The 17,639-nt window shown below is 35.8% G+C and overlaps 1 protein-coding gene across 1 annotated transcript in view; it reads right to left on the bottom strand.

The window, feature by feature from the left end:
* The window catches only part of CNTNAP4 (contactin associated protein family member 4), a 217,774-nt gene that overhangs the window by 173,896 nt on the left and 26,239 nt on the right, over positions 1-17,639 (bottom strand). The window contains exon 2 of the mRNA XM_016155989.2: positions 5,835-5,945. Within this exon, the coding sequence (XP_016011475.2) occupies positions 5,835-5,945 (111 nt within the window). The remainder of the gene's footprint in view (positions 1-5,834; positions 5,946-17,639) is intronic.

Here is a 17,639-nt window from a genome sequence, read left to right as displayed (position 1 = left end):
TAGAAGAGAGTGGAGCGTGTCCCCAAGGAAGGGGACCCGGAAAAGAGAGCAACACCCAAAGTGAAGAGAGAATCAAATGGTCAGATGGACAATCATCCCTGCTATTAAATCAAATGAATCGATAGATCAGAAAAGATTCTATATTAATCCCAGAAGTGAGAGCCAACTCTGTTCTTTAATAAATAGAGAATATAAGCATATCGAGAAAGCAGATACAAATCTTCACTCATTTTTATTTCACCTTCTCAAGGCCAGTACACAAAATATAATCTACAAGCACAAGTGACACACTACTGACCATAAAATTGATCTGCAACTTCATTTTCCACACCTTTATCAAAATGCTAGGAAGTTTTTTTTTTTTAACTTCACAAACCAATTTCCAATTACAAAAAAAAAAAAAAAGTAAAAATATTTTAAATAAAACCATCAGAACAGCCTAGCTCACAGACTTTGACTAAGGATATATGAGAACATTTTGTCTTTACTTCAAGCTAATAATGAACATATAAAATGTAACTATAAATCTTTGACCCTACTTTGCTTTGTAATTCATCAGGAATAAATTAACTCTTCCTACCAGAGTTATAGGAAAGCCTGAATTCCCTGAGATTACCTTTGTATAAATCGATGTATAAATTTGGTCCTCTGAGGTTTGCTGAAATGGGGTTAATTGGCAGGACACAGTTTGAAACCATTAAACATTCTCTTGGGACTGGGCTTTTGTAATTCTTGTGACCAGAGGACAGTGCTGCGACCTTCTTCCATAAGACCAATGCTATTCCAGTACTAGTTCTTCCAATAGAGTATTAGGGAACTAAAGCATAGAGGTTAAATATTTTTCCTGTCCTTAAATGCGTAAGAAGTGGCAGGGATTCAAACCCAGGGGTGGTGAATTGATTCCAGATATGTTTAATGCCGAAGTGTTTGCTCTTCGCCGAAAATTTTATAATCCTCTGGAGAGAGTGCAACACAGAGAAGTAGAGCAGGTTAGCTGAAGTTCAAGTGTGTTGGAGAAAGTGTGTGTTCTGTGATCACAGGGGTGACTCTCAGGTATCTGACTATTCAGGGATTTAGTCAGGTTTAAGAGCTCTCAACTCAGTTTTAAGAACTATACATCTCCTAATCCCAGAGATAAATTACTACACAAGACATAAAAATCAGGCACGGCTAATAAGAAGTCCTGTGCCACAGCCTGAATCAGCACGGAGGTACAGAATCCTTGCAATTCAATTAATTATTGAGGTGTCAAGACCTTACTCAGCCCATCAGATCCTATATGATGGGGAAGCTGTAGAAATAGAAGCAAATAATCTGCTGGCATTTTTTGTTCTCTAATAAACTCTACAAGAAAAGGCCAGCCCCAATGCCGTTAATACTCTACTCCTCAGGCAGTGAAGCTTGCCCACCTCTGGTCCTGGGGACCTCTCAGGCATATTTCAGACCCACACTCACCATGCTAACAAGGCACCGCTTTCCTCAGGCCTGAGTTTTTTTTCAGTCCAGTACAAAATTCATTTCTTATTCTTTTCATTGTAAAGAATTGTTACTAAGTATATTAATGTTATTATTTTTAAATGTAATAATTATAAAGATTTCATGCACTATATTTAACAACAGGAAACCTTCACCTCATCTGTCCTCTCGAGCACTGACACATATCATGCATGCCTTGGAAATTTATCTTTGGGATTTTAATTTAAGCATAATAGTTGTGTGCGAACAAGCACAATGAGTCAGGGCACTAAGATTTGCCAAATGATTCTGCTTAGAATGTTATAATTATTACTAGAAGTCCATCCAAGAATGAGAGTTGTCTCTGTCAATTAACCAAATACACTAAATTCTCTACATGTAGGTGCTTGATTTTAACAGCAGACCCTATAGGCCTGAGGAAAGCATTGTTTATAAGCATTTAGAGTAGAAGGGCTTAGCCCTGGTTTAAAAAAAAAAAAACAGATAATAGCAAAATATAGACAAATATTCTACTTTATGGCAACACAGGAAATACTATGATCTTTAAGAAAAGAAGAGGGTAAAAAGGTATAGCTTGGAGATATTGTGGTTTCTGTTTCAAACCTCCGCAATAAAGCGAGTCATAATCTTTTTTGCTGGTGGAGAGTCTTGCCTTCAATTTGTAAAAAATACAACATTTGTGAACATAATAAATCAAAGTACAATAAAATGAGGCATATCTGTATGTATCAGTTATGGAAGCATTCTGCTATATTATTAAACACATGTACACATCTATGTTTATACTCAAGCCTATAAACATTTTATTTTTGCTGTGTATGATAATTTTATTTGCTGCTTTATTACTTTACCTGTAGACACAAGTATGTCAGTTTGCAATAATCTAATTCCAAGGTTTCCCAAGTACACAAAAATAAAAACTTTCATCAGGATTATACTGTAACTCAGGAACAGTTCTACCTACGTGGCTTCTTTAAATTCTGTCTTAAGGATACACTTGGACTATCAAACAGTGCAAGAGAACCTGTTTGAACTCTATGACAATAGTAAAAATGTAAGTTGCCTGTTATAATTCAAACTATACAGAAGCTACAACAATAAAAATATTCTATAAAGGCAGAGAGCGATTTAATGTCATTACATAGCCAGTGTTAGCAAGTGATTGGTTTTTGTTTGTGTTGTTTACAGTTAAGTTTGGATTATACTTCTCTGAGCTATGTAACCTGTCAGGTTCAAATTGAGATGCATCTTCCCAGTGTAAAGGAGCTATGAAAACGAACTCATTCACTCAATGGCACTTGTACCAGTTTTCCAGAGCTGCTTAAAAGAACGGAATTTTTTCTCTTACAGGTTTGAAGGCTAGAAGTTCAAAATCAAGGTGTCAGCATGTTCACACTCTCTGCAGGCTTCAGAGAAGGATCCTTCCTTGCCTCTTCCTATCTTCTGATAGCTCATTGCTGGCAATACATGACTTTTCTTGGTTTATAACTATATCATTCCAATTTCTTCTGTCTTCACAGGGCCTCCTTCTATCTGTCTTTTCTGTGTCTGTGTGTCTCTAAATCTCATTCTCCTGATAAGGCCTTATTGGGAGCCCACCCTAAGCCTATATGACCTTTTATTAACTTGATCATATCTACCCCAAACTCTATGTCCTGTTAAGGTCACGTTCATAGGTATCAGGATTAGGATTTGAATGTATCCTTTGGGGGACACATTTCAACCCACAATTGCACTCTAGTGACAAGATTAAATTAAAATCCCTCCTCCAAAACAGGTTAATTTTTTTTTTCTTCCCTGCTGGTAGGAATAGAAACTTTAAGTCTTTTCTCCATCTCCTTCCCCATTCAAAGGCCTCGATATTTTCACAGTTCTTATTTCACAGACGGAAAGCACTGGGTTGTTGAACTTCATTCCTCATTTCTTGCCTATCAATCTTTGGCTCTAAGTTTTCCAGATTCTACAGGAAAGAAGTCACCATACCTGTGCTCCTAGGACACCAGGACCTTTATTTGCTGATTTAGTTTATTTATACATGACCTGTTGATTTGGCTGAATGCCCTTCCAAAGCCTGACCTAAATACTACAAGGAATATCACCATACTAGAAATAATATATATCCTTTAATAAATCACTCAAAATCTGACATTCCTTTGTGAATACTTCATGTAATTAATAGGAAAAAAAGAAAACTAAATAAAAAAGAAAAAATGTAATCAAGTAGGTTGACAACTAGCAAAAGATAATTAAAATGATCTTATTTTGTTTCTGTTTCATTAACATGCAAATGAGATTCATGAAGTTTGATATTGTCTTTCACCATAGAAATGAATTAAGAATGAAAATGAGTCCCACTGATGAACATTTCTGATGAGTATATAAATTAATGAAAAATATGATTTGATCCAATGAATAACATATACACTTTTTGTGATTTATTGAAACTCAACAAATGAAATAAAGGTAAATAGTTAAATTAAATTTTATATCTCTTTCCAAGGGCCAAACCCTATGAAAGCTTTTATTATTCAAATGGAGTGGTGGTAAAGGTTAAACTCTGCTCTATTTTAAAAAGGAATACAAGATGTGCCCCATGCTAAGGTTGTGATGGCAGCATTCCTACTGGGAGCACCATGGGCGAAGGCTCTGTACTGGCCCTCAGAGGGCTTGGAGAGCCCACTTGCCTGTGGTCAGTAAGGTAGTCAGAATGGAAAATAGGGAGAGATAGTTCAGAGCGACCAATAACTCTCACCACAGGGCAAATAAAAGTAACAGACAAGCATTATGGACACAAACATATTCCAGGCCCCCAAACTCCCCATTTAATGCAAAGATCTCAGTGATTACTCTCTATTGATATTCTCACACCCAGAAACATACATAAGTTATGTCAATTATACACAATTTAAAAACTGGAACACACATAAGTAATCATCTCAAGTAATATGAGATAACATTTAAAAATAAACTTAAATTCAAAATCATGCTAACATTTTAGATATTTATTACATGTATCAGATGATTAAACACAGACACACACACACACGAGCACACATGAGCTATTTGTAATGTCCAGTGTTCAGTGTACTCGAACGTTAAACAGCAGCAATAAGGATGACATCGAGGAGTAAAATTAGATATGTCTGACATGTGGCATACACGAAGGGGATAATAAATGAGCTAATCACAATTTTAATAATATATGATGTCAGTGTCTATTGTTTTATGGTGGTTAAAAGTGTCTTCCGTGTTTATGTTTTATGGTGGTTAAAAATGTTTTCCGTTTTAGTACTGCCAAGCCTCTTCCCATAGAGCATATGCACAGATGGTTTTTGCCTTAGCGTATTATGAAAGTAATATGAACCATGATGATATTCTGTCTCTAAGTACAAAAAGTTTTGAAATTTTCTCATATCTACAGCAAGTTGCCCTTTAATTATCTGCACTTTCCCTTAAACGTATTCAAGGAATCAAACACAACCAAACAGTCAACAATATGAATTGAGTATTCCTAAAGGAGCATGAAAGCTGATTGAGTTCCCATTCCTCAATAGGAGAGTAAATCATGTCATCCACACTGTAAATTAAACACATCGGGAGCTTATTATTTTTAAATAGCAACTTTTAAAATTACTTCTTGCAAACTTCCTTGCTTATCTTGAAACAGAGGGCCAATTAAATTTTCATGGTTACCGTATACATAATGGTTGTATACAGATGTTCCTTGACTTACAATGGGGTTACCTCCTGAAAAACCCATCACGAGTTGAAAATATCATAAGTCAAAAATCCATTTAATACACTTAACTGACTGAACATCATGGCCGAGCCTAGCCTACCTTAAACATGCTCAGAACGCAATATCCAGAAACTGCTGGCAACACAATACACAGCAGGGTATCGGTTGTCTAACCTTGTGATCGCGGCCTGACTAGGATCTTTGGTTCACTGCCACTGCCCTGCATCACAAGACAGTATCATATAACATAACTCTGGCCTGGGGAAAAATTAACACCTATCACTTTTGCACCATCGTTAAGTCAAAAATCATAAGTTGAACAATCGTAAGTCAGGGATCATCTATATTGTTGTAGAAAAGTTTGTTATATAGGATACATAAAAAGCTTGAAGGAATTCAACTCTTTAGGTGCTGAATTGATAATACAGAATTTTAAAATGGAATGCACCCCTCTACCATTCCAGAACCAATCCGTACGTCATATACATCCCATGAGTTTCCGCCATTTGCTTATTTAGCTATTTACTTCTTTTTACAATATATCACTTATAATGATTTTATTAGAGAATGGAAAATTAATGAGATTCATTCTGAACTGGAGGGAAAAAAAAAAACTTACCTTCTCTTCGATTTAGCCTTGCAAACCCAGGACCATGGCTGCTAGAGAGCTCGGATGAACTGCTAAATGATGCCTGAGACAAGGCAGACACCAGAGGCTCGTCACAATCATCTGCCAAGGGGAAAAAATCCACATTCAGATTAGTACAGTGCTGACAGCTTTCTTGGCTTCTACAGACAAAATGAACAAAACAAAAATAAGAAAAACTAGGATCTCTAACAATATGCCTACTGCTTATATGCAGTATTCTCCTATAGGTCTATTAAGTTCAATAAAAAAAAGATAAAGAATTGAAGTCAAGAGAATATAAAAAAGGAGAAGGCAAACTTCATAGAAAAATGATTTATCTTGAGGTAGAAAAGTTACTTAACAAAAAACAAAAGTACCAAATCACTATACTTAATTTATAAATAAACTTATATAAGAAAAGATTTATAATTTTAACTATATTAAATTAAGAACTTATGGTGGCCTAAAGTAAAGTGAAGAGAAACATACCAACATGTAGAAGATACTTGTGAAACGGTATACAAGTTGCATTCCATATTAAGAAAACAAATAAAATAAAGAAAAACAAAAACTAGCTTGAAATCAATTAGAAAACACATTAGGAAAAATGGCACAAACCAAGACCAGGGAGTTCACAGAATAGAACTAATATAAATTGAAGCTCACACTAATCAGTAAAAAGAAGTGTAAATCAAGTCTACGATTAGATACTATTTCACAAATAGTAGATTATCAAGATTTAAGATGTCTGACAACACCAGATCATACAGGGAATGTGGGCCAAGAGAAGCTCTAACATACTACTAGTGGAGTGTAAATTTGAGCAACTACTTTTAAAAAACAATTTTATATTTGAACTTTCTGTACTCCATATTCCTCCAAATCCACGGATAAGTCCTCTTGAAGAGAATGTCTCTATCATGAACTACTGGTCTCAAGGCACTCTGACTTCTTACCCAAAAATGTGATACAAATACTAGTATTTTCTGTGTTCCATGAAAAGAAAACAGTTGGAAAGCAGACCTAGAGAAAATCTTGCATTTGTGCCCTAGGAGACATGTGCAATTTCTAGCAACATTGCTCGTAATAACAAAAAATCATTAACAATTCAAACATTCAAAGACCAAAGAACAGATCACTAAGTTATAGCACTTTTCAAAATGAAAGAATTCACAACAGTAAAAATGAACTACACCAATACACACAGAGAAACACACATACACATGGGTTGGATCTTAAAAACAAAATTTTTAATGAAAAAATTCAAGTTGTAGAAAATCATATATGTTTCATAGTTTTGAGAACCTCAAAAACAAGCAAAGCTAAGTAATATATTGTTTGGGGACATGTATGATTTTTTTTAAATCTATTTAAAAAAAAGAAATAAAACCCATAAAATTCAGGATGATTGATTATTTTTGGAGGAAGGCAATATGTGTGTTTATGTGTATATATACATACATGTATATAAGAATATAAATGAAAGTATATACCTATTATCTATCCCTTTATGTGTATCACATATAAGATAAAAATAAGGCACAAAGAGAGGGGGAAAATATAAAATATGCCTCATGTTAACCATGATATCCATACATGTTTATTTTAGTTAATTCTTCATTCTATGCAATCTTTCAAGTATTTGTCCTTTATTGTATACAATTGTTAAACTGTTCATTTGGGTTATACGCAGAAAAATATTTCTCTCATATTTAGGATGAACACATATTGGTAATTAAAAATCATAAAGGATTATTTTCCCAATTTTTAAATTAACGATAAGCAATTTAATTTAAATTAAATTAACATAGGAATTATCTAGATCATTCTGAAATTTCAGAAGCTTATCCTGCTTGTTTAAAAAACAGTTTTTTCAGTCACTAGCAGTTTTACTGCTTAAATATTCAAACTACAATGTTTTTCTGTAGTCCTGCTATTTGAAATATGTTTTCTTTCAAGCTATATGCCTAAAATATAAATGATAAGTAAAAATTTACCAGCTTAACATTTGAATGCCTTTTGCAAGAATTTGCCTAAGATAACATTTTATTTTTTAAGATCACCTCGTTTTCATTTAAAGTCCACTTTTTCATATTTCGCACCTTAAATTCTTAAAAAAGACTTGATAACTGGCCCACAGTTCCCGTATGTCTATTGATAGGCTTAAGTACTGACACTGTTAATCTAGTTGTAATTCAGGTATTAAGGAGTGTAGACGTTAAAAGACAACCCATGGAGTATTGAAGAAAATTCTGATTATGCCCTATCACAAGCAACAACCAATGCTAAATTTAGTACACTGAGGAAACTGTGTGTTTGCATGTGCTACAGAGTGCATTATCTGTGTGTATGTGTGTTACGTATGTGTATGTATTTACCAGAACAGTCATTTTTGAACTGTTATCAGTTTTCAGTACACTACCAAAAAAAAGAGTATTTAACTGAAATTCACGATCAATTATGCAGATTCAAATCAATATTTTGGATGTAAAATACCTCTAGTACAGTCTCTCTAGAGGGCATACATTTTCTGCGCATTTGTTTTTGCCACTATAAATTGATAATCAATACTGTTCTATTTTTAGCTTTAAAGGAATGGGATTAAAATAAGAGAAGGGGCACTTATTCCACTGTGGGAAGAGGGGCATATGACATGGGAAATGAATGGGGAGGCAGATGGGGGGGGGGGGCTCCTGGTGTTGGGTAAAGTTCTGGTCGTTGCCCTGAATGGTGTTACATGTCATTCTTACTCTTTACTACAAGCAATAAAATATTCTAAAGTTATTCTTACGTAAAAGTTAAATAATAACCAGCCCATGTTCAGTGAGCACCCTGGACTATGAACTTACAACCATCGCCCACATCGTATCTTTACTACTTCTCTCTGAGGTACTAATATTATTTTCATTTTACATATCAGGTAATTGAGACACAGAATTTGTTTAAATTGCTAACCTCATCATGGTGGGACCATGCTATTTACAGAGTGTGTTGAGGTGTAGAATCCAGTATGTAAGAACACCATGACCATAACGATTATTTCATTAGTTTTAGAGTATAGGAATTTCATCAGACGCCATGACATGAATAAAATACCTCTCGAGAAATTCTGTATTCCAATTCCAGGTCTCCCAAGCTATTTGTTTATTACCAATTTGATCTTCAATAGTCTTGACACAGGGAGGGGGATCTTAGACAGCAATAATGAGTCTAGCATGAGTAAAAGGAATATTTCCCTCTAGACAATGAAATGAAATTCTGTCATCTGTGAATTTAATTCCAGAAAACCAGTTTTCCCTGGCTGCACCAGTAAACACAATAAAATGTAGGTCTGGTCTTATAAAGCCAAGAACCACAACTGGGGGCGATTTTGCCCCCCAAGGACATTAAACGATACCTGGAAACACTCTGGTCATCACGACTTGGGGATGCTACTGGACTCTAGTGGGAGGAGGCCAGGGATGCTGCTAAACATTCTACAGTGCACAAGGCAGCCTTCTGTGACAGAGAATTATCCGCTCCCAAACGTCACTAGGGCTACGGTTGACAAACCCTGTTCTAGACTCCAGAAAAAGTGACCCAGTAAGCTAGTCTTCTGAGCTAATCTTTCAGCCTAAACTCTCAGCTTCCTCTCAAATTTCGATGGTTATTAGCTCTAATTTACAGATTTTCAGAGTGCATACACTCACCACCCAGAAGCATAAATATATAGGCATTTAAGTAAGGAGCTCTCAAATCTGAAATAACATACTATTTCAGTTTGAAACATAATTGTATTGTTTTTTACTTATGTACTCTATCAGATTATTATACCATCCAGGTCCCTTCACCAGGGACATATATATGTACATATGTTACCTATGTAATAGTATATACTATATTATATACATATATTTGTATATGTACAATATTTATATATGTATTATAATTATACATATATGATGCATATATACACATATGTATTATAATATACATATATCACAATATACATATGCATATTATAATGTATACATGTACATATATAATGTGTATATTAGCTGACCCTGTATAAATTTTAAGTTGGCCATCAGATCATAAGTGACAACATATACACTTATTGTATGGAAGCCTTGTATAAATATGTATGAACATAGTTATATATATATACATATTATATACATATATGCATCACTACTAATAATACATGTATATATGTATATGAATGTACTTCACATACATATGTGAAATACATACATATTATATAATTGTATATATAACTGTATGTGTATTTACATGTATGAATATTTTATATTGCATGTTATATATACATTAACGCACATGTATTTACATGTGTAAATTTACTACATAGTATATGTACATAATAATTATGTTACATTATATAACTATTACATATTACATACACATAATATATGCATATAAATATATAGAACACTACATATGATACTATATTATATATATATGACATAGATACAGTATTAAATATACATGTGATTTACTTATGTAAAAATATAACGTACAATTATTGACTTCCACCTTACAAACCTCCCAAGGATGGCACACAACAGCAATTTCCAAGCAGGGAGAGCCTGGACCAGCTGTGGAGTGGGGAGGCTGGGCCAGGACCCTCGCCCTCTGCGGCACCCCTCTCTGAACAGAGGAGCAGCTCAGGCTGTGGCCCTTGCCTCACCCCCAACCCCCTTCCAGTGCTGCAGCCTGCTCAGCTCTCACCTCCGTCCTGCACATCGCTGGCATGTGTGTGCCACTTGCTCTGGTTCTGTTCAGTTTTTGCTTTGCATTGGTGTAGAGCAAGGATCCTCAAGCCCTAGGCTTTGGACCAGTACTTGTCCATGGCCTGTTAGAAACTGGGACATACAGGAGGAGGTGAGTGGCAGGCAAAGCTTCATCTGTATTTGCAGCCACTCCCTAGCGCTAGCATCACTGCCTCAGCTGCATCTCTGATCTCATAGGAGCACCAGTCCCTGCTGCCAAAAATGTTGGGGACCACTGGCCTAGAGGCCGTAGCTCCCAGCTCCTGGCTTGCCTCTGCTATCTCTTCACATTAGAAGGAAGGTTGGAAATCCTTTGCTGCCTTCTCCAGCTTTTAGGATGGGCCTCTGGGAGACTGATGCCTTCTTGGCTACCAGCTTTGCTTATTATACCCCTGCCACCTGCACAAGGGAAGGACAGCGCTGACTACCTCCCAGCAAGAGAGATCCAGCCTGCATCCCACTTCTCCTAGAGAGGAAGGGCAGGGCACCAGAATGGCTTCCCTCCAGGATTAGAACTGCTGCACTGCACGCTGGGACTCAGCTCCCACTCTCCGCCCCACCCCTCGCCCAGCTCCAGTCGCTGTGAGTAGTGAGCTGCACTGTCCCAACCAGAGCCATGCCAGGTGGCGACCAGAAATAATAAAGAAGGGATTTTGACGGGAGGGTGGGGGAAGCAGTGGGGGAGGCACATTCCAGGTAAGAGGAGCACAGGAGAGCAGGAAGACTCCACTCACTAGAGAAATTTAAAAATACAGTCATCAGGGAGGAAGGCTTGTACAATTTAAAATGGTAGCCAGGCATGTCTGGTTAATTGTTTGGTTTTTTTTTCTTTTTTTCTATCACAAGAAAAAATGAATATCACGTTTACTCTCTGTCATTCCAAAATTATATTACTTTTTATTCAGCTTTTTTCATGGTGATATTAGAATTTCCACATTAACTTTGATATACTGTTGGAAATGTGAAACTATAATTTTTAGTCTTTTTGTAAAAAAAAAAAAAATTCTATACGCTGATTATATGTGAAAAGTTTCAATTAATTTTGTTAAAATATTCATGTTATCAGGGAAATAAGTTACCTAATTTGTGCTAAAACTTTCACTTTCTCTCTCTCTCTCTCTCTCTCACACACACACACACACACACACTTACACACACTCGAATCTATAGTTTTCAGGTCAATAGCTCAAAACTCACCATTTACTCTTCACATAAGAGAAAAACCATTGTCATTAAAAAGACAATGATAAATTAGATCTCTGGCAAATTGTATATATGAAAAATTTCAATAGCCTTTTACAAATAAAGATGCAAGCTATATTGAAAGTATTTTAATATAGCTCAATCAAAAGTAATTTAATTTAATTTTATAAAGGGCTTTAATACATAATTCTCAAGTAAGTAAAAGCTGTTCTGTTTTTAATAAAAGTAATGCAATTTTCTTAATCTCTGTGTAATACTACCTGTACTAAGATAGTAGGTATATATATTATTGGCTGCTTATGTTCTCAGTGCTTTACATGTATTAACTCATTTGATCCTGATAAATACTCTATACTACTTGATACCATTAACTCCATTGGACAATGAAAGAGGAAGGGACGCAATGGTTAAATAACTTAGGCAAGGACACAGCACTCCTATGCTGAGGCGGGACATTGTTAAAGCAAGTACTGCTTATCTAAAATATATTCAACCAAAAAAAGGGCTGATTATTAGTAGCATTCAGTTTAGTTGCCAATGAGTAACACCAACCTTCTCTGTTATTTGCAAGTCCTGCCAAAATCAGTTGCAGGCCTGTTAATGAATCATGTTTCCTATAGGAATATCCATTAGAGAAGGGTAGGGTAGGATGAGATAGGATGGGATGGTACGGGAAGGGATAGGACGGGATGGGATAGGATGGGACGGAATAGACTAGATAGAAAACATGCTCAAAAACTTCAAAAAGTCTATACAGTGGAGGCAGGGGCGGAACAACTGACAAGGAGCTTTGGAAATGTTAGAATCTCCATCTATTTGGAAAACAAATAAATAAAGTTTATTTAGACCTAGTCCAAATATTCCTTTGGCAGATTCAAGATTAAAGAATGCCCTTCCCTTCCAGAAATCTATTCCCTTAAACAAAATGTTTTATTCCAATCCGTATTATTGAAATTGTCATCTAGTTGAAATTGGAAATCATCAACTAATTTAAAGAAGTGTGGAGTTATGCTAACAAATATCAAAAATACTGTGTACAAGGCAAGATTTCATCCAAAAGTTAGGCAATGATATTGTTCTCTAAGCACAGACCCAGCATGAGGTATATGTATTATTCAGGTCTAGTTTTAGGATTCCAGGAGTCCCATCTCCCTGCCCTGGCATGTCACAACATCTAGTCCCTGACGCACATCTGACTTCTACCCAATGAAAGACTGACTATACAAAAGGACAGTGGCCAGACTATGTACAAAAATAGAACTTCAGCCCATAACCTGCAGCAACCAGCCCAAGAAGCCAACCTGCTATCTAGTAGCCAACCTAGGAAGCCAGACAATCACTCCTGTAGCAATTGGATTTGAGCCAGGACTTGGTTAATAATTTAGAGCTTCCCTAATTTGTGTCCCTGTTTTCAACTATGTATTGAGCCGCGATTTCAAAGGCAGAGAAAGCCAAATTTGCACACCTACAAATCAATCACATAGGATTCCTTGTTTGTAGTCAGCCTGCCTACAGCTTTCCTCTGTCAACGGCCTCTAATCAGGGCATATCCTAAGCCTTCCCATTTTATCCACTAGAAAGCTTTCCCTTGCCCCAGCCTGCCTTTGAGTCTCTGTGCCAAAGACAATTGGTGGCTGACTCCCTTGCTATAGTGAACTCTGAATGGGTAGCTTTTGCTTGTTCTCCTTTGGGTAGTCTTCGTTTATTTCTATACTAATAAACTCGTCCCAACTCGGTAGGCTCTTCTTCACAGTTGTAGCCGCCCTAGGCATTCACTCAGCACATCAAAGAAAAGCCACAGAGTCCACCCAAAATACCTACAGAAGACCTAAGTATGTTTGGAAAATAACATCATCCTCCTGATACAAAAATACAACCTGGAGCTGATCCATATATTTTTGTATCAGGAGGATGATGTTATTTTCTATGGATCAGCTCCAGGTTGTCACTTCTGTGGACTGTGTACCTTCAGTACAGCCTAGCTACACAGTAGAATAGCATGGAGAAAGTTTTAAACTTGCCCATGACTGTGCCCTATTCCAGGTCATTCTGACTTTGTCTGGGGTGTAATTTAGGTTAGCTAAGACTATGCTAGTTTGGAAATCACTAAAATAGACTTACGAGTTAATTCTATCTAAAGGAGAGTTTTGCTCCTTTCACAAATGTCTTTATGCTTTTTATATTATTTCCTGAGGCTTTTTAAAGATTAAAAAAAAATGGTTATGGTGTCGCCCCTCCATTCTCTCCCTGTGCAGCCACATTAACCGACAGTGTGTGGAGGCAGCTGCTGCACAGTGACATTCTGGTGAGAAAAAAAGAAAAAGAATAAATTTTAAAGATTAGTGATGTTACAGCTGGGCTTGAATAAAGTATAATTTTTTTTGTAAGAGCAGGTGACTGCGTCTAAATTTTTTTTACCTTCTTTGAGTATTAATTTGAGTTGGACATGAAAATTGACATTCACTTGAGGGTACTAACTTCAGATATAGTAAATAAGATAAACATAAGTTTCTAACTTTGTTAATCAGTGGCTTAAATCTAAAAAATAACATGTTGCTGCAACTTAAAACAAGTAAATATTTTTCAGTATGTTTTTCTAATGCTGAGCTAAAGGCAGGGATAGTTTTCTAGTTGTCGAGTAGTTCATTTTGGCAACAGCCTTTAAATTTCTACTCATTTTTTCCTAAATAAGACATGGGTGAATTATATATATAATTGTGAATACTCTGTGGTATTAATGGGATAAGCTTTCACTTGGAGGCAAACACTGGCTATATGCCTCAAGTTGAAACCTTGGTTTGAATAGCTTTTCCAATTAATCTTCACAATTAATGGATTAATGGGAAGGCAGTCAACTTTTAATGACAGCACAGCCAGAGGCTGATTGATTTTAGAGGTTTAATAGCAACTATTTAAAGTCCAGATATTAGGACAAATTCACCAAACAAATTCAACCAAAGGTGAGTGGGTGGAAGAAATAATTAAAAAGTAGAGTATCAGAGCTCTAATTATCTATACACATCACAGGCCTTTACTGACAGATAAAATGGCCACATACGACAGCAAAATGAGCAGATTTAAGATTGTGCACATATCCTGAATCAGTTCCTTTCATGGTTAAATCTAAATTTCAGAAGTGATTTTTGATTCAAAAGGACTCGAAGAAAGAAATTTTAATTTTAAAACTCCAAGTAAGTCAAATCAGAAATTATAGAGTGTAAAATGTTTAAAACGGTAATATAAAGTGTCCTCTTACAAAATTAGAATTTTTATGAAACGGGAGCGGAGGGAGGTTTAGAACATCAATAGATGTGTAATTTGGATAAGATAAAGTATGCTTCGAATTAATAAAGATTAAGCCAAATCTAAAGAAAACTCTCATGTAAGGTTAAAAAAAACGATAGTTACAAAAAATGATAATAAATGTCCACTAAACATGGAGTCTATGCCATTGACAATCTAAATCCATAATAACATACAGTTAAGCAAGAAAAAAGATGAAGGAGAAAATATGACATAGAGATGAACCCAATGCAGTTTTGTCTACATTTGGTCATACACAGATTCTGGAACGCCCACAGATTGAGCTCATGCATAGGTGTTTATGGGATTCCTCCTCCATTTATTGCAAACAACACAGATTAAATTGACTTTAAAATCTATGACAGAACAACTAAAGTGAAATAGTAATGAAGACATGTCTGTAAAAGAAAATCGCTTTAAATGTATAATATAAAGAATTTTTCTTCTCTTTTTTTCTTATTTTTTAATAGGTTCATGTAAAAACTCTTGAGTTACCTACTGTAGATAACTACTTGTTTTCCACAGCCCAGGAACAGAGGCAGAAGAAGTATGAATGTTGCATTAGTTTGCCATTGCTGCTGTAACAAATTACCACAAACTTAGTATTTTAAAGCAATATAAATTTATTATCTTACAGTTTTGGCTATGGGAAGTCTAAAATTAGTTTCACTGGGCTAACATCAAGGTGTCAGCAGGGCGACAATTTCCCTGAAGACTCTAGGGGAGACCGTTTCCTTCTTTTTCCATCTTGTAAAGGTTGACTGCATTAGGCATGGCCCTCTAATCTCTGCCTCCATCATCTTCTCTCCTGCAACCATCATTCCTTTATACTCTTATGATTACATTGAGTCCATCTGAATCACTCATGACAATCTCCCCATCTCAAGAGCCTTAATCTAATCACATCTGCAGAGTCTCCTCTGCCTTGTATGGTGACATAGTCAAGATTCCAGGGATTGGGATATAAACATCTAAGAGAGGCCATTACTTTGCCTACTACAGTTACCAAACTGTAGGTGTAGAATCAAGAAATGAATTTTTTTTTCAGTTTCTGTGGCTCGAAATATTGCCCACTAATTGCTAAAAAAAAAAAAAAAAAAAGCAGTTTTAAGTCTGAAATAGTAAGACACATATATTGTTTTAATGATGAGACCTCTTGTTTTGAATAAGTCATTAGAGTTAAAAATGGAATTCACAGGTATGATTTGAGATAGACAAGAATACATTATGATTTGAGATAGACAAGACTACATTATTCCCAACATCACTTGGAAGATTATACCTATCTTCTCCTCAATGTACAAAGCTTAAACATGTTTTTCTTTCCATATGGACTACCTACTTCTTCTCTAAGTTTCAGCAATAGTTCCCCCATTTCCTGTGATACACCTGCAAAGAGCCGCCATCCCTCCCATCCCTCTGGAAGGTCCAACCTTAATGTGAACAGGCTCCTAATCCAGCATCTCTTACATGGTTTGGGTCTCTACCTGTGGGATGAAAGTGTCTGGAGGGTCAGCATCTTGTGTTACTTGTCACTTTACACAGAAGACATAACATAGTGTAGCACAGTGATTATAAGTGTAGCTTCAGAGCCATCCTCTCTGAGCTCAAGTTCTGCCTCCACCAACTACTAACTGATCTTTGGGACTTTATTTAAACTGTCTTCCCCATCACTAAATGGGGATAATGATAGTACCAAGAAGGACTTTCTGAGAATTAAGAGAGTCAGCATATAAAGAGTACTGGTACCTGATGCATAATAAGTACTACGTAAATGTCTGTGATTGCTGCCTTAAGTGTTTATTATAATAAATTCAAAAGAATAAAGAGTTGGAACTGAATAAAATTTAGCTGGGTATCTCTTACAAATCTTATTATAAGAATTATCCCTTGAGAGGGAGAAAAAGAGAGAAGGCAATATTTATCATACTTAACCACACTGTTATCCATCCCTCTAAAAAAATTGGCACAGACTCATGAACCTAAGAAAAAGGAACTAAAATGTTATTGTGATGCATTCTTTTCCTTTTATAGAATAATTTTTAATGTTCCAAAAGGCCATATTTTCCTGTCTATCTCTTAAACTTCAGAGTTGTTTCATTTACTCCAGACATATAGAATTTAAGATTGCATATAAAGCAGAATTTGAGGAGCCACAATTCATGAGGAAAGTGAAAAGGAATTCAGAGAACACAGGGGCATCTATTCACTTTAACACTGCTGATGGTGTAGTTAGAGCATGCTGTCTATGCCTGGCTACACCACACGTGCATGAAGTCACAGCAACAGTGACCTCCTAAGTGTGTGCTATTTCCATTAACTGATATTTTCAACCTGAAATTGCCATGTTTTAGACTTTGATTCCTGGAGGGAAAATTGGGTAAGCCTCAATTCAATTCCTTTTCTAGTCATATTAGATGATATTTCAACATTTGTGAAGAAATACTCCATTTTATTACTAAATTATTTTGAGAGTTGTTATTTGTATCTCAAAATATCCCACCTAAAGATGAGGCTGAAA

The sequence above is a fragment of the Rousettus aegyptiacus genome, unplaced genomic scaffold, assembly GCF_014176215.1.
Source record: "Rousettus aegyptiacus isolate mRouAeg1 unplaced genomic scaffold, mRouAeg1.p scaffold_m13_p_14, whole genome shotgun sequence".
NCBI lineage: Eukaryota > Metazoa > Chordata > Mammalia > Chiroptera > Pteropodidae > Rousettus > Rousettus aegyptiacus.
This window is presented reverse-complemented; position numbering and strand designations above follow the sequence as displayed.